Source organism: Triturus cristatus, chromosome 5_1 (genome assembly GCF_964204655.1).
Source record: "Triturus cristatus chromosome 5_1, aTriCri1.1, whole genome shotgun sequence".
In the NCBI taxonomy this organism is placed as follows: domain Eukaryota; kingdom Metazoa; phylum Chordata; class Amphibia; order Caudata; family Salamandridae; genus Triturus; species Triturus cristatus.
Genome location: NC_140587.1, coordinates 263713714 through 263735923, shown reverse-complemented (window position 1 = coordinate 263735923; position 22210 = coordinate 263713714). Strand labels below are relative to the sequence as shown.

The 22210-nt window shown below is 46.0% G+C and overlaps 1 protein-coding gene across 3 annotated transcripts in view; it reads left to right on the top strand.

The window, feature by feature from the left end:
• Nucleotides 1–22210, top strand: part of EFR3A (EFR3 homolog A) — a 1080015-nt gene that overhangs the window by 539502 nt on the left and 518303 nt on the right. For all 3 annotated transcript variants that reach the window (XM_085604916.1, XM_085604915.1, XM_085604914.1), the window contains one exon: nucleotides 17109–17258. In XM_085604916.1, the coding sequence (XP_085461042.1) occupies nucleotides 17109–17258 (150 nt within the window). The remainder of the gene's footprint in view (nucleotides 1–17108; nucleotides 17259–22210) is intronic.

Below are 22210 nucleotides of genomic sequence, written 5' to 3'. Positions count from 1 at the left end.
ATCGGGCGGTGAGAGGTCTGGAGGTCCAGGTCTTGTCAGTCTCTGGGCTCGGGCTCGGGCGGGAGGCGGCGGCAAAGCAGACGTTGACTCGCTGGATGGTGCTTGCGTTAGCAAGGTGGTCACTCCCTGACCACAGGGGAGATTTCCTTCAGTCTTCTGTGCAGCAGAATGTCGAAGTTCCCGTCTTCTTCTTAGTTTCAAGTTGATTCCAGGATGTCTGAAGTCTTAGGACACAGCTCCTACCTTTAAGCGGATTCTAGGGGCCGGACTACCTGCTAGGTCCCTCCCTAAGGGTGGGACCAGGAAGGGGGGTGGTTACACCCCCAATCATTTGTCCAGCTCGCCCCAGGCCCGGGACTGGTGTGCCCCAGGACCGGATTGAACTGGCATATGCACCGAGGCTCCTTGTGAGCCTCAGGCATGTCTGGTTTCTTTCAAGCCCTACCTGACCAATACACAAAATCCTGTCTGGGGTGGTGCATGCACCTCCCCTGGCAGGAAACCCTTTGTCCACACCTCCCAAGCTGGAAGGACTCCCAGCAGCAGGAGGGCAGACTTGTGTCTGTGGTGGCAGCATCCATTTTGTGGAGCTGAGGCTATGTCTGATTTTACCCGGGTTTCAGGTACTGTACATGTCGTGTCCCTCTAGAAGGGTGGAATGCTAACCCCGTCGCCAGAATTGGCGAGGGGTTAGTATTCCAATTCGTATGACACCTTACTCGACATGTTTTGATAAAGCCAAACCAAAGATAGCATTTAACCGCGAGGTTCATAATGCACTTAAGAGTATATGGTATGACGATATCTGGAAACAGTAGAAGGAAGTTGTTCCGACCACTGCAGACAGGCTCAGCTCATGCCAGAGCACCATCTCACATGGAACCAAGCACTCTGCCTTCAGGATTGTTAAGGCCTGCCATAGGAGTGACTTATAGGTTAACATGTGTCCCATTTAAGGTTAGGTATAGGTATACTACACCTAAGTAAGAGGTGGTTACACCAACTTACCCCAGCTGAGTGATCAGCCAGTTGTGTCAAATTTGTTAGGCCAAGCCTGGGGTGGCATAATACATGCTCCAGCCCCTGGCAGGCCTTAGATACACCAATGCCCTGGGTACCTAGTGTACACTGGTACAGGGGCTCACAGGGTGATCCAACCAATTGGGTATGTACCTAGGGTACATGGAGTCCATTTTAAAGAGAGAACAGCCAGGCTGAGATCCTGAATGGCAGGATCTCAGGCCAACTAAGTCGAAAAACCAGCTAGACACTAGGCAAAAATTTGGGGGTAACCATAGTCAGATATCCACCTTCCTACAATCCATAATTAAATCCTGTCATCAGTTCGTTGTGATGCCCTCTTGTAGTTTGTTTGTAGTCTTTTCTAGAAAACCATGCTGTGTTGTTGCAAGACAATGGTCCACTTGCTAGAGTGGCACCTGATTTGCCCTCAATGCACATGGTTTTGTCCTCAGCTGAGATCTCAGCAACCAATGGGCCTGCCACATCTTCTCTCGCATTGCTGCTAATCTTTGTAGGTTCTGCTTGTTCTTCTCCACCCAACAGAATGACCCCCCTCACAGTTACTTCTTTGCATTGGACCACCATGGCTGGCTGGATGAGTGAGAAGTAAGCCGAGAACAGATGCAGTGTCATGTTGGTACCTGGAGACTGAATTGGAAGTAGGGTCTTCAATAGAGGAAGAAGGGTTGGGTGACAGGTATACCATGTTTGGTGTGTATAAGCAACAGAAAGAGATTCAGTATGCCTACCCCTAACAAAGTATGATCATATATTTCTGGTATTTATATAGCACAGACCTATCCAAACATAAGTTACAGTCAGTGAGTAATTGGAAGGGAATCTGAGTTCTTAGAGTGGAGGTGAACTATTGTGATGTGTTATTCCTTAAGGAAGTGTATCTCCAGGTCTTTTCTAAATTGGAGCAGGATTAGGGCAGTTCTAAGGATAGTGGAAAGTTATTCCACATCCTGTGTGCAAAATTAGAGGAGGGCTATATCTTTGTTTTTTCCTTCTGATGGATCCTTCTAACCACAGATTCTTCATCTTAGAATACTCCACAGGCATCTGTCTGGATCTGGAACCTTTGTTCGGCAATGGTCCTGTGCACGGCTAAGTGGTACTGTTCGGCCCTACGCTGGCTCTAGAGCCACAGAAGTGAGGGAGTGTGACCACATTCTGATGTCTGTTTATTTCTGAAGCTTAAGATGCCAATCCAGAGCTCTGCTCCCAAAATTCGTTGGCCTGACAGTAACTCATAAAATCAGAATCCAGCGTGCTAGGGAATATTGTACCCTCCTAAAACAACAGGTTTCAAACCATGCAGTGACTGTAGGAAACAGATATCAGCAACAGACCCACACAAGGTACTTCAGTGGACTTAAAGTGTTATGATAACTGTGCCCTCATGCACCCAAAAGTGATCCACTGCCAAAAAAGGGAAGCTGTTTGTCACCAAACATAAGAATTCTGGACCCTCACGTAAGTCCCACTCACACTCCAGGTCATGGACGCAGACTTGCTTCTGGGGCCATTGCTGAGGGAGGTAAATCTTGCGATTGAACTCCTGTAGGAAGTCTAAATCGAAGTCCAGGAGAAAACGTAAAGAGCAGAGCGGTACTCAATCCTATCCCACCTCTCTGTATCCAGGGAGAGGGCTGAAGGGCATCACAGAGTCATTTGGTCCCCATCGGAGTCCCCGGATGCAGAACTGATTCCCCAACTGATCCTGGGGCATCCATACTAATTCTGGTATATATGTCTACTTAGGCTCCACGACCTGCGGTGGGCCATTCTATGGCAGTACTCATGCAACTGGTGTTTGAGAAGGGAGTCGGTGCTGATTCTGATGTCTGATCCCCAATCAGCTCAAACCCAATCTCAACCATCATTGCGCTACGATATTACTAAAGTGCAACTGGTCATCATACAGTCTGACTATATACAAATGCCTCTGCCAGGGTGAATGCACCAGCAGAGACTCCATTATGCTTTTGGCTTTGACTCCGAACATGATACTCCACCAGAGGGAGTTGATGATTGTGGGAAGGGGGATGTTGTCCTCCTCTTTTATTAGTATAATGACAATTTTTAATTGGACTTGCAAGGGACCAGTTGGCTTGATACATGCCCTGATACAGACTTTTCACTTAGACCACCAACAGAAGAGTGCATCATTTACGTAGCAGTCAGACAGACAGCTGAGGCCTTACCATTGCAGCTTCCTTCACTTGAAACCAAGACTAATGTTCTTTTGTACATTTTGCAGCCTGAGCCATCCACTCATGAGCCCTTATTTCCCTTTTACGCTGCCTTCTCAAATACCTTGATGGGCACTTGATCAAAGCCCTGTTTTTGCTCACCCGTTAATAGGCAGGTGGCCAGGTATCAAACATGCACCTTCTGACCTTGAGTTTCTCACTAAATACTCTACCACAGAGATCCTGAATGTTCATGCTTCAATTAGCAGCAAGAACTTAAATTAATTCCCCACTACACTCCCGGATAGGGAGTCCAAAATGGGTGAGGCATTTGATTAACAAATATTTGCTTTGGTTAGCCTGGCATTGAGATCTGTAATTGTGGTCTGTTTGTTTGGTCTATACATGTGTGCACTCTGGGACATGGATAGCAAGGTTTTGTTGGGGGTTCTTGAAGACCTTGAGCCTCTCTGGCTCAGACAATTCATAATGGTCAGGACGTGGCACCAGTCTTATCACTCTCCTTCCCGTGCGACAGTAGAAATAAGCTCCCCTATCCTGTGGGGTGGAAGGATTTAGTATTTCCTCCCAGAGTGGCGATCCATCTCGTTAGACAGATGGGTCATGCAAACTGATTAGTATGGGTTACTAGTTTTCCCATACTTCAACCGCAGTCAGTCGGGCTATGGTCCCAATCTTCTAGCCTTGGTTCTGGATCTTGATGAGAAAAACTCTGAGGATTCTCGGCCTCTTAGACTCCAGCATCTTTCTGGTCGACCACACCATGTGGTACTATGCAGACTTTGAAATGGAATTTAACATTACAGTGGGCCTAATCTATGGAAATCTATTGGATGGTTACAGATTTTGGAAAAGATGGCACGCAATTTCTACTGGTGACTGCTTGAACTCAGTTGGTCTAGCGGCACACCCCTCTCCTTTTCCCCACACAGAGCAGACCGTGGTGACGGACGAGTCAGTACTGGATTGGAGAGATCATCTGGGGGAAGTGGAGATCAGAGGAATCTGGTCTCCGACGGACACCTAGCTCCATGTCAGTCTATTGAAACTACTGGCAATTTGTTTGATGCTGATGGCCTTCAGGAGGCTGGTGAAGGTTTTCATGGTAAACAACACCAACATGTAGTATTGCAATATGCAGGGTGGAGTGGTGTCCTGGGTCCTGTGCCAAGAGGCTCTGCGCCTCTGGAGTTGGTTAGAGCTTTTGTAAATTTCTCTGTTCGTGAACCAGCTGGCCGGATCCTTGTATGCCAGAATAGACCAGGTAAGCAGGCGGTATCTGGCAGATAACGAATGGTGTCTTTATCCTGAGGTGGCTCAGGACATCTTCTGGCAGTGTGGAGAACCCTGACTATTGCAGATAGCCTTGTGAGTGGGTTGTATTTAGCTATATATTTGGAATGGGCACTATTCCTTCCTCCAGTCAGATTGCTTCTTCCTCCTTGTACTTAATCATTTTGCATTCCTGTGGACTTTCCCACACTTTCCTAAATGCCCTCTCCTGCACTCGATTATGGCAATACTACGTTTGTTGTTGTAACTGATGTATCCGTCCCTACTGAACTAGAGTTAGCTGTAGGCTATCCCAGTGCCCAAACCACCCCAGCTTCTCCTGTCTTCAGCACAAGCCACCTAGGTACATCAAGCAAGCCCTGACCAATTATGTTTCAACATGAACATTACAAGGACCCATTCACAACCACTGGCCACATTGTGAACATACCAGATGCACTTATGCATACGCAACCTCCTTGCAGAACACAGTGCCATGTGGGCTATGCAATGGGATTGGTATTACAGAAGTCGGTATCTCCGGTTCAGGGTTTAATTGTATGAACCGCTAGGCCATTATACAACTGTTGAGCGTACCAGAATGAAATTCATATTCTCGTTTTGGAAGTAATTACACGGACTGGCTAGTCTGATTTATTTAGGATTTTTTTTATGTTGACATAGTTTCTACCCATGACCAAAGCTCAAGGCTTAGCCTCGAGAGTTCGACATCTCCAGGCTCTCCTGAGAGTTCGACTCTCTTACAATTCCAAACCAAAAAGAAGTGCTGGATAATTCAGTGAGCTTGTATCCGATTTCTGTGATTCCAGGGATAACAGGCTATTCTTACTATAAAGAGTACCCGGTTAGCCCTGATTTTTAGAAGCCCCGGAGAGCCAGCTTGAGAATTAGCAAGCATTGGCAATGCCAATAGGTCTGATTTAAAGGAATGTTGTATGCTAATGTGAAGGATTACAAGTAGATAGCGTGGGAATTGATATGTATTTGTGTGCAAGAAAACGATAGAATAATATTGGTGTAGGTTAAAATGTCAAGTAACAGTTGCATGACTGCCTTGCTCCCATCTTTGCTGCTGCACTAGAACAACACTATAAACTATCTAACTATCCAAGACACTTTAATTGCGTTATGATGTAATGTGTCTGCCCCTGAGAGTTCAAGCTCAGGTAGCTGATTAAATAAATACATTGATCATAGATGTGTGCAGGGCAAGCAATGTCTTTGTGGAAGCACACAGTTCCACCCAATGACATGTATTCCTGGGTCCCAACATGTGGGCGAAGCAAAGCCCTTCTCCTGGCGAGTCTCACATAATTTTCTGGCGACAGCTGTGCTGTCAAGCCAGACCATAAGAGCAGCTAAATCCACTAATGGAGGATAGCTGTGGTAAATGCACAGAAACATTATTCTGCAAAGAAGTGTAACAAGGGATATAGAACGTTCCCCATCAGTGGAGATTCATAATGCAGGTGACAACTAAGTAGCAGTCTTGAACTGATACCAGTGGCTTTCCAGTTTTCTCCCTTTCCCCATTAGATTTGATATTTTCAGGCAAAACTATTTGTTGGCTGTTTTCTCTCACTTTTTCTTCTATTGTATCTGATTTATGGTTCGAGTGATGTTTGTGTGTAGTGTGATTGGTACTTCCAATGTTTTGTCAGCTATCGTGCTTTATGCATTTCTTCTGGGCAGGGGCATTGTGAACCACTGCTTTAGCAACTGCAGTGGGGGTGGGGTCCTTTGTGGGTCTTTTCTGTTTGCAACTTGGCAGACAAAAGCTGATAAATGCCGCTATAAAGGAATGCAGCCACCAAAGAACAGTAAGATACGTAAATAGAAGAAGCAAAGATGGAAGGAATATTGAGTGGAAGGAAGGGTGTAAATATGTATGGATAAGTGGGTGGATGAATACATGGATAGATGGGTGAATGGGTGAAAAGATTAATGAATGGATAAGTGGATGGACAGGTGAAAGGATGAGAGAGTAAAGGGATGGATGGATTAGTGAATGAATCGACAGGTAGATCTCTCGGGTGGCGAAAAGATGGCAGAGTAAAGGAATGGATGGATGTGTGAGTGGGTAAAAAGATGAATAAGTGAATGGCAGAGTGGATGGATGGATAGCTGGATGACGGGAGTATACATTTATGGGTGGATTGATGGGAGAGTAGATGAATAGATGACAGGAGGGATCAATGGATGGCAAAGTGGATGGATAGCAGATTGGATGGAATGATTGACGGCAGACTGGATGAATAGATGGCAGAATGGAAGGGTTGGATGCTGGTTTTGTGGGTGGTTGGTAATGGGTGGTTAAATGGATAGACAGACCAGTGGATGGCAGAGAGAATGTATGTGTGGATGGTTGGATGGCAGAGTGGATGGATGGATTGAATTGGGAAAGATTGAAAGATGGATGAAAGAATTAATGGATGTCCGAATTTAAAAGTGAAATAGTGGATATCAGCAGGTGGACCGTAGGGTGAAAGGATGAATTGATTTATGCTTGGCCATAAGAGACAAGGGAGATCTTTTTTAGGGAGGGTTAGGCTCGCTTCCTTGGTGCCCTCTAATGGGGGGGGGGGGGGGGGGGCGACTCCCCTGTTTGCGGGTTTACTATGATTACCTGACTAATTCCGAGGTGGTAGAGCAGTGCATACTCTCCCCCGTCCGTTGAGCTCGCTGTATCTTGCTTCAAGTCAAGGTTGTCTGTGAGGTCTTGGCCTCCGGTGTCGGTATGTACTTGACTCATTTCCGTTTCCTGGTATCGGCAGGGAGATGCTTGTAATTATCCAGTGCTCTTTCACTTGTCATACTCTGATCCCTTGATCGACCACTACTTCAACAGAAAGGCCACGAGTTCTTGAGTAATGACAAGTCAACATCTAAAGACAGTGCGAGAATACGCGGGGAATGTTCTTTTTCGTACACTGGAATAAGAAATGCCAAAATGATTAAACCTCATAGTCTTGGGTGCATGCTGTGTTGCGGGAGACTAAGTATAAATCACGTTACCTACAGTAAACAACGTCTATACAAGGCTGCGTTGCTAGAGGCCACGAGGTTACCCAGCGCTGCTCCACGCAGATATCGCGCGATTATTGAATCAAAGCGCGCGCACCGCCGGGAATAGTGTACTTGTGGAAAACTGCATGATGGTGTTTTAATGTATGTCATGTTCGCAGGTCATTCGTAGTATCATGTCTATATGAGGCCAGCCAGTGTGTCCCTCATCTCACTTGGAGACAATATTCGGCGTTGTTGTGAAAGTTGCCTGTGTGCAAGGTGATATCTGTTCGTACCCCAGCAGGAGAAGCTCCCATTCACGGGCAGTTTTCGCCATTATTTCTACGTTAATGAATTCGGTGCTCAGCTGTGTGTGTGTTACTTATTGTGAGTGTCTAGCACCCTCTAGTGACCGCTTTTCAGTGTCGCGCCGTTCACGCATGCACCAAGGGTATGTATAATAATGCAAGCAATACCGGGGCTGTATGCTTGCTCACCAAGCAATTTCGAAGGATGTACTTCATGTTAGCATGTTACAAGCAATCACAGGCAGTGATGTAATGAGCAGGTCCTCTCTGCTTCCGAGTCCCTGCAATTCTTTTCCTAGAAGCACGTCTCCGCAGTGCTGCTAGCTGTAGCATTTCTCAGGAGCAAGCAGGGGCTCTGGAAAGTGAGTCCCACTCCCTGCACTTCCATATTTCACTAAAAACCCCGATCACAGGAAAAAAACTCGCGATCACAATAAGGGCTCAGTGTTATTACAGTGGGGAGACAGGTCCTTGCATTAAGCGGTTCTCCGAGGTAACCATAAAAGTCGTGACAACATTTCATGTGCAATAGAATATTGAAAAAAGCATGCTTGTGCAAAAGGTTAGTATCAGTCCAAATGAGATAAGACCGGAGTGTTTTTAGTTTCTAATGATGTTGAGAAGCAGGCACTCAAAAGCAGAAATACAAATGTCAAGCCTGCCTTAAGGTGCCTTGAGGCCTAAACTGAGTTTAACTTGGTGACATGGCTCCTTGCTCAAAACATGTTTGAGCTTCCGTTTGAATGTGTTTAGTGGGCACTTTCGAGGACCCCTAATGTCTGGGCCTTTCCAGCCAATGAACACAAGTGACAGAGGGGAACAACAGTAGAACATGTCAAGAGAGCCAGAGAGCAAGGCAGACACTCAAACAAATACTCGGTATCAGCCCCAAACACAGTCAGTTAGAGGGGATGGGAATACACCAAGAACGGCAGCAGAGGAGAGGCAAGAAAAAGGAAAGATGTGAGACACAGTACATAAAACAAGTTCTAAAAAGAAGCAGAGGAATGCACAGAGACATAAGGCGCAGAGGTTAACAGAGGAAGACAAACGACATTAGAGAGAATACATAGAAAGAAACTGTGAAAAAAAAGCAGACAGCCAAAAGATAAATAGCATACAAATACACAGACAAACTAAGGCAAACCAACGGTCAACAGAAAAGTGGAAAAGCTGGAGAGCCAGAAAACATAGAAAACGAGTGATTGCCTTTGCTAATGGGCTGGGTGTGGAAAACAGGATGGGTGAAGGGAGGACGTTTAAAGATAAGTACCGGCTTCGGCTCAAAACCCTGTGATGCTGGACAACTCACGCAATGTTCATAAGCTAGTTCAAGCTAAATAAAAATTGCCAAAAAAGTGGCTCGCTGGATAAAAGTGGTGTGCCCTGTGTTGTGCTATCCAGCTTGTTACTCTTAATACTCCAAACAAGCGGCTAGAGTACTTCATGTTGGGAGGGAGGTAAGGGTTGACTGGGTGGCCGACTGCAGGACTTAATAGGTGCTAAACACGGCGCCTGCAGCATATTAAAGGAAACAAAAGAGAAAAGCAGTTAATGAAGAATAACTGGAGCCCACTTAGTCGAAGACTGCTGCATGCATGCATACTCTTCGAGCAGACAGATCAATAGGCCCCTCCAAAGGTTCCTGCCTTGGTCCCATGCGCAGATCGCTCATGAAAAAAGCCGGCCCTGATTGTAATCATTTACTGTTGCCTGAGCAGTGTTGATACACTTCGCTTTAGTGTAAGGAATACCCATTAATCTGCAGCAGTTATGTATTAGACAGTTAGTTCCCAGGCGGGCCTTTTCCTGTGGGCTGTTGCACTCTCGTCTTTCATTCCCCCAGAAGTGTCCCACTCATGTGCTGCTTGTCTTCCACAACAGGGACGAGGAGAACCTCAACAGATGGCGCTAGGGTTGATACAGCGACAGTCGTCTCTTGAGCAGCCTGCTAACGCATGCTAGGTCTGTGGTGGGCCGTGGTGCACCTGGACACATTTCAGTTGCCGTGAGCTGGGCAGGCGTACTCTTTTTGCTGGACCAAGGGAAACCATTTCTAATGGGGCCCTACTGGTGTGTAGCTATATGCGGTTGCTCCGCATTCAGATTTATGTTTCGAGCTCAAGATATTAATAGCTGCCGCATGGAAATCCATTGCCGGAATAGTGTGGCTGTGAAATGTTGTGTTGCAAAGGCCATCGTATGAGGAAGGGGAAGGAAGGGAAGAGCAAGAGAGCTGCAGTCAGCGGCCGTGCAATTAAAAGGTGAGTAGCCCCAAAATTAAATAATGAGAACCTCCGATTCTGGAAATGAATGCGGGCATTTAGTTAAAAGGCGGCGGCCTCAAATTCAAATAATGAAACCTGGGATGGTAAAAATTAAAAGGGTGTGTAGTTAAAAGGCGCACAGCATCCAACAAAGTTTGTTTACACATGCATAACACACTACCTATAAATACCCTAACAAACATGAAGTGCGACGCCCCATACCGACCATCCACCTCCTGTTCCCAACGGCAGCACGGAATGGTGGGTGGGGGATCGAGATGAAATAATGGGGGAGGAGATGAAGCACTAGGAACTTGTGCCGTGCGTGAGGAGAGCCTTCCCAAGGAAACAGAGAAATAAGTGCTAAAGCGTAAGGAAATAAAACAGAAGAGCAATTATACTTGTAACTGGGCCAGTCGCCAGAGATAGGAACCACCCACCGAAAGAAGGGACAAATGTGAAAATTAGCCATAGAAAGGAAGGTAATTTAGACAAGCACAGGAAATAACCAATGAGAAGCGAGAGGTGGGATCAATGCCCAGATAGCAGATACAGCATGCCTTGCAGAGCAGCACATGCGCGCTGCTAGACTTGACCTAAAAACTCAGCGTCAAACTCACTACATTAACCACTAGTTCAGGATTACATAAATAATTTGAAATATTATTGCAGAGTTTAGTGAATGACCACTTTTTCTCGTACAGTTTTAAAGCAACTTTACTACAGGACCCACTGATGTAACTCTTTTTGACATTTCACAGTTCTAATAATGCTTTGGCGGTCATGTAATCTTCGGTTTACCTTGCTCAAACCTTTTTAATCAAGTAGTGGTTATAAGAAAAGCAAACACATTCTTTTTCTCAGTTCCCAGTTTCTCCCCTCATTTTCAACTGGAGGCCTTTGAAAAAATGATCAATGAGCTTGTATTTGGACTATTCATCAATCTATATTTAAATAGCTGTTTATATATTTAGGTAGCCGTGTTACTGTCAGCTATGAAATATACAGGTTTAACATCCGTCTGGCAGTTATTGACGCATGTGTTTTTTTCTGTTACTTTTCATCATAGATTTTAAGTTCGCTTCTGGGTCGTCGTCCTGTGTAAATTGTGTCCAAACTCTCCTGTAGGAAATTGTGTTACTGGTCAGGGAGAGGGGGGTTGCTAAACTCTACTCAAGCAGCAAGTACAATTCTTGTCAGGGTGAAATACATCTGGGCGCTTAGCAGACAGAAGTAAGGCTAAACATATAGGCAATGTGTAAAGTATTTCTGCAGCACTCCAACAGTAATAAAGTGAAAACATGACGCAAGAAAAAATGTAGAAAAATTGAGTTAAGTGTAATAAATTATTTGAGACCAAAATGCCCAAAATCAATCAATGGAACCAGAGATATGCAATTTTAAAGATTTAGGTAAACATAGTGCCAAAAAGTACAAAGCGCCACTCGCGTCTATCTGTTCGTGCAAGACTGGGTGAAAGTCACAAAGTCAAGCCGACCACAATTAATTGTGGGATGGATACAGGGACCAGGTTAATCCTGCTGAAAGAGTTACCTTCAAAAGTTTAGTGTGAAGAGTTCCGTTTGTGGTGGAGTGGGCCGCAGCTTGAGTGTTTTGGATGGTCCTCTCTGTAGCACAAAGAGCAGGCTGGGCATCGCGGATGCTCGTCGCTGTAGTGCGAAGATCCTGACGGGCACTGTGGACAGTCATTGCTGGAGACTCATGGTGGTGGGCACTGCTGGCTGTCTTTGATGTAGTGCAAAGCGCAGATGTTTCGTTGCCGTTCATCACTGGTGGTCGCTGTGGAGTGAAGACTCAAGTTCAAACGGAGCTTTACTTTGTCGGGCAGCAAGATCTTAGCACGAACAGCCCTGTCAGTAGGTGAAAAGAACCAAAAACTTGAGGATTTCGCCTTTTCCTGGAGAAGGGGTTCAACTGATGCCAGACCAAAGGTCCAGGACCTGAGGGGCACCTCTTGGGGATAAGGAGCTCACGCCAGCAGGGCTCAGGCAGCTCCAATTGCAGGTCAGTTGCATGGAGTCCTTTGAAGCTTTTTGTGTCCCTGTTGCTCAGAGAAGGAGGGGAATCAGCTGACCTTTGGAGTCACTTCAGCCTGGGATAAATGGGTGCAGGTCTAATCTTAGTTTTCAGCAAGCAGGGTAGGCCTCAAGCAGCAGTGCAGCACGTCGTCCTTTTGTAGTATCCACACATCCAGTAGTGTACTTAAGAGTTGGGTCTGAGTTTCCAGTATTTATACTTGGCGCCAGCTTTGAAGTAAGTGAAGGTTCTGGAGGTTTCCACCCCCAGATGTGTCTGAAATTTCCTGCCTCCCTTCCCTGGCCCCAGCTTTCCTGGGGGCAAAAAGACTAGTGTCAATTCCTTTGTGAGTGTGCTCAGGTAGAAACTTTGTGATGTTCAAGTGTGGTAGGTGACAGCTTCTCCCCCTTCATCAAGTCAGATGGCCCATCCTGCCAACACCTTTTCTCCCTTTGTCTCACTGTTTGGGAGCAGTAAACTAAGACCAACTTCCAGCTACATCTACTCATGTAACACAAGTTACAGGCTGCTGGCACCAAATGGTTAGGATATTAAAATGCCAACCTTCTTAAAATGCAGAAAGAACAATTGAGAGACAGAATACTGAACAATGTCATACATTCACCCCAGTACAGAGATCAGGGCCTAAATCCATCGTTTGTGTGCTCCCCATGCCATTCCAGTTTAGAGTCAGCCATATGCAAATCGGTCTTGACCCTGTTCCCCAAGGGAACAGTCCAGCCCGACCGCCTGGACTGGAAACAAGTATCCTAGGACCAGTTTTGGAGTATCACCCCTCATCAGCCAGGCTAGCTTGACTCCAGTGGCATGGAGAGCATGGGACCCACGTCTGGGCATACACGTCCCACTTGGGGTGACAAATGCAAAAAGAACAATTGATGTAGCCTCCCAAAACCTGTCAGTGCCAGGGCACATTTTAGGTATTTGCACACTTTACAAATTCCTAAACTTAAAACATATCTGTTTTGGCATTCTGAGATGACGGAGACACCTGTGGTGACCGTATCACAGCATGAAGTGGGAAGACGGCAGCCACTTATAGAAGAAAGGACCTGCCCGGGATTAATTATTGATTACATCCGATCTCACTAAGACCATGTGTTAAACTTTTTTTGTTGGCCCCAAAATTAATCTACTGGTTTGGGGTTTGCCATCTTTGTACCATATCCTGTCCCTCAATGTAACCCGCATCAGGATTTTTTTAAAGTATTGAGCTTGTACACTTACTTCCAAAGTTAGTACCGTCACTTGTGAAGATTTATTCCTTTCTCAAAAGTATATTTCATTATGTTGGAAAATTCAATATACATTTAAAAAAAGAAATTTTTAAAATGTAACAATAACAGGTTCCTACCACAATATGGGACTGTCCCCTATTTGTTGTAAAAGCTTCCACTCAGGAGTAGTATAAGCAAGGGGCATTGACCCTCCCTCTCCATTGACTAGGATACCTTCACGAGGGTCAGGTATCCCGCGTCAATTTTTCTATACCGCAAATTATTAATACTGTGATTATTGGTAATTTCATGATGCTTGAATACTATACGATTCTAAGTCAGGCTAGAGGATACCCTTTCAAAATTTGGATTACAGGGGGGTATTGGAGTTACCTACACAATTCCTAGGCAATCCCCAATTTTCAGCTGGTTCCCACCAGCGCAATTCACAAGCTTTTTTCTGCTGAATTGACATGGGAAGTAAATATCAGAAATCTAGTTTTCTTGCAAAAGCTGTAATCTCAATTCAGTCCGTCATGATTACCTCAGAATAAAGACTATAGTGGTGGTGTCATTTGCTATAGTCAATTTTGTCCGTCATTTATGCTTTTTTGCATAAATTGCAGTAAGATTTCACCCATTGTCTGTTTATGCTAAGTTAACGATTTCAAAAGAAATGTAAAGAAAACCATATCTTTGGTGTAAGATGCTGTTTTCTGGTTCTCTTCTATATGCGCTGAGTCAGCAGATATTTTTCCTGCGCAGCACAGACTCCTGTTTTACCTTTGTTTATTTATTTTGTTTGGGCGTGTGTAAACAGCAAGAGGAGCCTCGCTTCCGTGCTTCCTATTGCATGTCATGCATCCTCTACAGGGATAATAAATTTTTTTTGGCATAATCTAAAACTGGTAAGCTAAATTTGGTTGTTAAAACACTTGCTGGAGGAATCTGAGTGTATTATAGTGCCAGGCTTAACTCCTTATGCAATATCTTGGGGTTAACATAAGTACGTGAGAGGATGTGGCGTTAGTGCCAGAGAATGCTGACTTTGGAACTGGGAACCAGGTTTCAGTCTCTGCATCTGCTCAACATCCTGTGATTTTGGGGAAATTAATTAGGGCCTGATTTAAATCTTGGTGGGACTACAGTCCGCCCATCGTATTTAGATATGGCATCAACAGAATGGGTCCTGTCGCAGCTGTGGGCTTCTCAGCTGGCTAACAAAATTCAGTTGCCGTCAGGACGGCAGGTTTTTGCTGAGCCGATTTAGGTGTTCCAATTGTGCTGGTGGTATTCTGGTGGCAGAGTCCTGATGGAGTGAGGCCTGGGGAGATAGGTAATTACTACTTATCATTATCTCACTACACATATATGTTGTGAATCTGTCAATATGTATATCTAGGTAATGTATAATGCCATTCATTATACATATAACATTTCACACCAACAACATACACACACTATTTATGTGCACCCACAGTCACCACAAGCACAACACCCACAACTACCTAATAAATATTTGTGTGTTACTACAGGTGTGCATTTTACCACGATAAGTCGTAAGATGAACACTTATGCATGACACACCAAAAACTGTATGTAAGAACAATGTAAACATGCACGTAGCCAAATCCAATGTTAACACACGATTCATAGTGAGACAAGTGACACAGAACCCTACCTTATATTTCGGCGACAACAGTGTTGCTAAGCGTCATGGTCAAGTAGCAGCAGCTCAGGAATGACCTGGATAATGGGGTTCCAGAAGGAAACAGAAGTGGGAACCTGAAAAAGGGTGTATTTTCACCTCTTGTTCCTTGTTGTACCAACCTCAGTTTGGAGGTTTCCCTGTCACAGTTTCCTTGACGGAAAGGCATATCGTAATCGGCTCGGCTGTAATCTTGGCGGGACTTCCTCCAACAGCCGCTTCTGCCTATGACGCCGTCAATGCAGGAGGAAGATTCTGGCAGAGATGGCGGGACTCAGGTGGTCTTTCCTCCTAGGACTCGCCAACATCCTAATACAGCAGATAGATCGCCAAGCTGGCGGGCAGAATTGCCATTGGAAAAGCAACTGCAGGATCAGATCCGCCAACATCTAAATCAGACCCTTAATCTCCCTATGCCTAAACAATGAATGTGACCTTGTGTAATGTAACTGGTGCTCGTGTAATGCGAGCCAATACCTTCGGGTCGAGTTCGCGCCATATGCAACAATTAATAAATAAATAAATTGATGGGCTGTCCACAAGCTTGTATTTTATGTAAATATCTCAGTTTGCTACTGCTTTTGCTGTAGAGATCGTTGCGACCGTCAGTGGACAAGTGTAGGACCATAACTTAAATTACTGAAATTTGAATTATTGAATCAAAATCATTATTCATATATTTATATAACTATGTGTTCTACACTACTAGGTATTTATCCACTGAAAATATTTTAATCTTCCGATCTCCAATTATTCCGCCTTGGAGTCCAGGTGTGTATATGTGTATATATATATATATATATATATATATATATATAATAGAGATCATACATTAGACCACTATCTATCATCAATGGGCTACTATAAAAAACACCTTGGGACATTTGGTACCTATCAATCTTCCTCTTTTTTAATTCTTTTTCAATTTTTATTTCTCATTTTGTTGTCCCTATTTTATTTTACCTGATAAGATAGCAAATATAGTGCTTTTTCTAACTTCCCTTTTTATCTAACTAACAATGCATATTCACAAATGTATCTGCGTTTGTTTTTTCTATCCCACTGTCTCAATATTTCTAGTAAATGGAGAGAAAGAATAGAAGAGCGACCATGGAGCCAGCAAATGGGAAGCCTTTGGGCGGGTTGAAGCCCACTAAGTGTATATATACAGCATGTCTCGAAGAGACAGCAAAATCGCTGTCTAGCCAAAACCTAAAAAGGAAGAATAACTTGTAAACTAGCAGGACCAGGGAGAAGGGAACAGGCTTTCAGTAGCTTCCTGAGAGGGAGCGTATCAAGTGAGATTTTAAAAGATGGAGGGGGAGGGAGTTCCAGAGGCAGGTGGCTTCACCCGTGAAATGCTGTTTCAAGGCCAATGAAGTATGTAGGGCTGGTGTTTGTAGGAGTGATTTCTTGCTCTGTAGTGCTCTCTGTCCTCCAGAAATGGTAAGACCTGACACTAGGCAAGCAGGGCTTGCCTGACAGAGGGCCTAGTGAGTCATTACTGTATTGCGGCATGGATGCGTAGCCAGCTAAGTTCCTTCAGCGTCAGCACACCAGTGTCATGTGATTGAGCTCCACTTAGAAGAGATCGGCCCAGCATGGCTTAGAAAACTGCCTTGATGGGACAGAGCAAGGACTGATGTACCTGTCCAAGAATTGCATTTCTGCAATCCTTTTTCTAAGAGCATGGCCAAAGAAATACGCGAATTGAACCAGTTTGTTGATGTCCTGTCAAAGTCAGAGTACACCATAGATGGGAGGTTTAGGAAAACTTATTGAAGTAAAGTTACATTCTTCATTTATACATTTCACAAATTTATTTTTTTGCTTAAACTTGATATGTTTACAACATGTGAACAAAGTACGTGTCAGGCAAGGGAGTACTTTAATTTAATTTTATGGGGATACATCTACTCTCCTAATGTTAAAATGTTCTATTTTTGTTCGAGAATACGCGTTTCCTCTTTGTTTGTCTTTTACTTTAATTTTCCCTTTTTGTCTTGTAGGATTAGAATTGCTGGAATCCGTGGAATTCAAGGAGTTGTTAGAAAAACTGTCAACGATGAGCTACGAGCAACCATTTGGGAACCGCAGCATATGGACAAAATCGTCCCGTCTCTCCTCTTTAACATGCAGAAAATAGAAGACTCAGACGGGTATGCAACACAACTAAATTCCTCCTGTTTACTTCTGAACATGTTTGCTGTATCTTGTGTTTGCTGTGAGTGGCCTTCGCAGAGGTGCTCCAACAGTCACTGTGAAATCCGAAAGGACTTGACAGATTCGCGATATTGAGTGAAAGTATATCTTGCAATAATAATATTCGAGAAGGGACGGTGGTTATGAGCTTCTAGGGTACTCCGTTATGATTTTGCCAATGTCAAACGTGGCTTCAAACACAAAGTAAATATACATGCATGTTAATACGTGTTCGATAATAAGCTGGGTCTTTCCTTATGTTTTTTGCTGAGGCCGAATCTTTCAACTTTTGAGAAGGTCGTGGGGATCCTTTAATCACAGTTGCCATGGTCACCAGTGCTGCCACCGTGATGCACTAGATTACAAAGGAGTTGGCTGATGTGAGCCATAGTGGCACCTTCCAGGGGATCACTCGCTGGCCTGCCTCTCACCTTGAGGTGGGCCCTGCAGAGCAGTACTGTCGAGTGTAGGAAGCAGAGATCTGCTGTTGTGTAAAACGAGTGCTTTCTGATTGGCTGACTCAGTTTATGAGATTTGACATCCTCTTTTATTTGTGATAATGCCACTTTTGCTGCTCATAATGGAGGGCTAACTCCGAATATTTCCAATATTGAAATCCAGAATAATTCATCTGGATTCTCTGTTGACTTGTTTCATTTTCCGTGCAAGCATATAGATGTAGCTTCATTGTGATTTATGAATATAGGGCATCCTTGCAGTGGTGGAGCCTTTCCGCTTGAATGGAATCCTATGTAATGAACACTTTTTGGTGAATATGGCATCACACACTGTAGTAGTAATGAATCTTTTACACCCTGCCTTATTTCAATTCAGGACTAGTTGATGTTCTGCGGGTCTGCCTCAGCCCTTTAGTTCCCATCTATAACATACACTTTGTCCCTGTAAAATCCTTCATGGAGCCCGTGCACTTGGTTTCTGTTTATGTCCCCCACTAATGATCCAGACACCATAATTTCTTGAAACCAAGCAAGATTTTCATCATTGTGGGGGGGGGGGGGGGGGGGGCATTTTGTTGGATGTTTTCACCTTTTAGCATTTTTTATGAGGACTTTCTTCAAGGAGAGGCCGAATTGCTTCCCTTCTATGTTTACCAGATCTGCCACAAGATGTAACACTTAGCTCGGTCTGCTGCGCCAACATAACATTTCTTCTTATGACATTATGACTGCTACAATTTTCTGATGGATACATCTGCTAGTGGATTCCTCACCTTGTGAATATCCCCTGCGCCAGCAACATTCGGAAACTTTTGTAGCAGTCCACGCCGATGGGGTCGAAGACGACATCACAGAGACACGGCTCCGCTCGTGACTCCGCTGACGTCCCCGGCTCCATAAGAAGACCTCGTCGGCGTGATGACGTCAGTTCCCTTTTTTCCGCGCCGACGACGCCAACGAATTTCGGGAATCGTTACTAGTAGCTTTATCTGTTACTTTGTTTATTTTCTGAAAATTTTCTGTCTTCGAAGATGTCGACAAGGAAGTCGAGTTTCAAGCCCTGTCGAGAATGTGGCAAGCACATGTCTATTACCGACCCACACGAGGACTGTGTTTGGTGCCTTTCATCCGACCACGATGTGGGTGGTTGTTCCAGCTGCCGCATTATGAGCTCGAAGGCTCTCAAGGAAAGAGAAGCGAAGCTCTTTATCACTCGGATGAAGAAGAAGGAAAAAAGAGGAAGGAGGAGGTCTGGATCCAGGTTGAGGTCGAGGTCGGCGTCCAAGTCGACTTCGGGGCATGCTTCGAAAAGTAAGAAGCATAAGAAAAATAGGAGGCATTCTTCACATAATCACTCCGACAAAGGTTCGGCTCCGAATTCGAAGTCGCCTACTCGACGTCGGAGAGAGTCAGTGTCTCCTTCTCCGGTCCCGGCTTCACCTCCAGCTCCTTCTTCTCCGGTGACTTCGCCGGCTCCGGCTGAATCTCCGGTGCCGGTATCATCCCCGACGCCGGTTCCATCTCTGGCTCCAGCTGATTCTCCGGCTCCGGGTGAGGATCTTCAGGCTCCGGGTGAGACTGTGACGCCGCTTGTACCACCGTCGGCGCCGCCAGGCCCGAGTCCGGTGCTGCCTGACCAGTATCCTGCATTCCCTGGTCCAGGTCAGGACCCCTCGCATTATCTTAATGCCATGTACGGGGTGTTTTCAAGGGCCATGTATACCTCTGGTGCACCTGTGGGTCCGATGGCTTTCAATTTGGGAGTGCCCCAGGTCTACCCTCAAGCTCCGTTCATGCCATTCTTTCCGGCGACGCCGTCTTGGCAGCTACCGGCGCCGAGAACATCGACGCCGCTTCCCTCTTCACCGGCGCCGACTCGACTTCGTTCGATGCCGGCTGCTCCAGTGGATCCGCGTTCGACGCCGCTGCCGGCGCCGTCGGATTCGAACACGGCGCCACCGACGCCGCTGGTGCGAATTCGTTCCAGAAGGGAAGCACAGAGAGTGGTGGATGAGAGACGCTTTCTGTTGGAAGAGGCTGAAGAGGGAGAGTTAGTCGAATCTGATGAGGTGTTTGAAGAACTGAAGGAGGCAAGTGGATTGGATTTGTCTCCAGAGTGGGAAATCACTCCACCATCAGATGAGCCCTCTAAAGATGCAGCGCCTTATCATGCGGTCATCAGAAAAGCTGCAGAGTTGTTGGACCTACAGTTACCATCCACGGAGTTCACGTCTAATATACTTACTGAGGTGCTGCATTCACCTACAGCGGTCGCGGAGCCTTTGTTACCCTTTAATGAGGCTATTATGGAACCTGTGCTGGAGGTATGGCGCAAGCCTTTTTCAGCTCCTGCGGTCTCCAGGGCAGTCGCAAGGAGATATAGAGTGGCTCCAGGGGATCCTGAATTTCTAACTTCGCACCCTTCGCCTGAGAGCTTGGTGGTCCAGGCAGCTTGTTCGGGAAGGTCAAAGGAGGCCTTTCCTCAGGTTCCAGGAGACAGAGAGGCCAAAAAGTTGGACCAATCGGCCAAAAAGGTCTTTTCATCAGCCAGCATGGCTCTCAAGTCCACAAATGCGACGTGTTTATTGGAGCGCTATATCCATGCGCTAATGGATTCGGCAAAGAAGATTGCAACAAAGCTGTCGGAGGAGGATAGGGCTGGCTTCAATGAAGTTCTGACTGATGCCCAGGCAGCTGCTCGACAAGTCATTCAGAGTGGACTGGACACGGCAGACTCAGTTGCCAGAGTCATGGGGTCTTCTGTTGCCACCAGGAGGGGTGCATGGCTAAAGTCCTCTGAATTCTCCTCGGATGTGCAGTCGACCTTATTAGACTTGCCTTTTGATGGGTCTGGCTTGTTCAGGAAGAAGGCGGATGCTGCTCTCGAACGCTTCAAGGAGAGTAAGGCTACGGCTAGGTCGTTGGGCCTTCAATCCCAGCCGAGAGGTTCTTTTAAAAGGTATAGGGGCTTTGGAAAGGCGACTTTTCGCTCCTATAGACCAACCCAGCAGCAGCAGCAGCAGCAAGGGGTCGCACACGTGGCCGTCAGCTCTCCTCCTCTTCCTCCTCCTCTGCCCCTCCCACCACTGCAAAGCAGCCCTAGATTCGACATTCCGGATCATGCTGGTCCTGTGGGGGGTCGGCTTACCCATTTTCTACAAGATTGGGAATCTGTAACTACAGATCTCTGGGTTCTAGATCTTGTAGAAAATGGGTACGCCCTTCCCTTTCGGGAATTCCCTCCAAATTACCCTCCTTGCCAAGGGGCTTGCTCGGAGGACCACCGTCTTCTCCTGCAGGAGCAAGTCCTGAAGTTGTTTCAGAAAGGTGCGATAGAGGTGGTTCCAGAGCAGGAAAGGGGTCAGGGATGCTACTCCCGGTATTTCCTGATTCCGAAAAAGGACGGCAGGTTGCGTCCGATATTGGACCTCAGAATTCTGAACTTTTACCTGAAACAGGAGAAGTTCAAGATGCTCACCCTTGCGCAGGTTCTTCAGGCGCTGAATCAGGAGGACTGGATGGTGTCGCTCGACTTGCAGGATGCGTATTTTCACATCCCCATCCTGAAGTCGCACAGAAAGTATCTCCGTTTCACGGTAGGGTCGCAACATTATCAGTTTGCGGTCCTACTGTTTGGTCTTACTTCAGCACCTCGAGTCTTCACGAAGGTGCTGGCAGTGGTGGCAGCCCATCTCAGAAGGACGGGGATTTCAGTTTTCCCTTATTTGGACGACTGGCTGATAAAAAGCGGAGTCGCCAGAGAAGGTGCTGCGTCACCTGCAGGATACAACTCGGCTGTTGTACAAATTGGGTTTTTCGATAAATGTACCCAAATCTCACCTGGTGCCCTCTCAGCGCAACCTGTTCATAGGTGCGGTACTGGACACTACTGTGTGTCGAGCATTCCCTCCTCCTCAAAGGATTCTCGACATACAGGAAATGATTCCTTTATTTTACAGCGGAGCGGTCGTTCCAGTTCTGAAGGTCCTTCGCCTGCTCGGTCTGTTCGCTTCCTGCATCCTGTTCGTCAACCATGCACGCTGGCACATGAGGGCGCTCCAGTGGTGCCTCCGCAAGCAGTGGTTTCAGCACAAAGGGGATCTCAGGGAGTCTGTGAGGATCTCCAGAGAAGCTGCAGCGGATCTGTCTTGGTGGAACGTGGAGGGCAATCTGTCCCAAGGGAAGCCCTTCCATCTACCTCCATCGGTGACAACGGTGATATCGGATGCCTCCACCTTAGGGTGGGGTGCTCATCTGGGGGATCTGGAGATCAAGGGTCTTTGGTCTCCAGAAGAAAGGTTGCTTCACATCAACCTTCTGGAATTGCGGGCGATACGTTTGGCACTCAAGGCCTTCCTCCCTTCCCTTCGCGGTCAGTCTGTTCAAGTCCTGACTGACAATACGACCGCGATGTGGTATATAAACAAACAGGGAGGGGTGGGGTCTCTTTG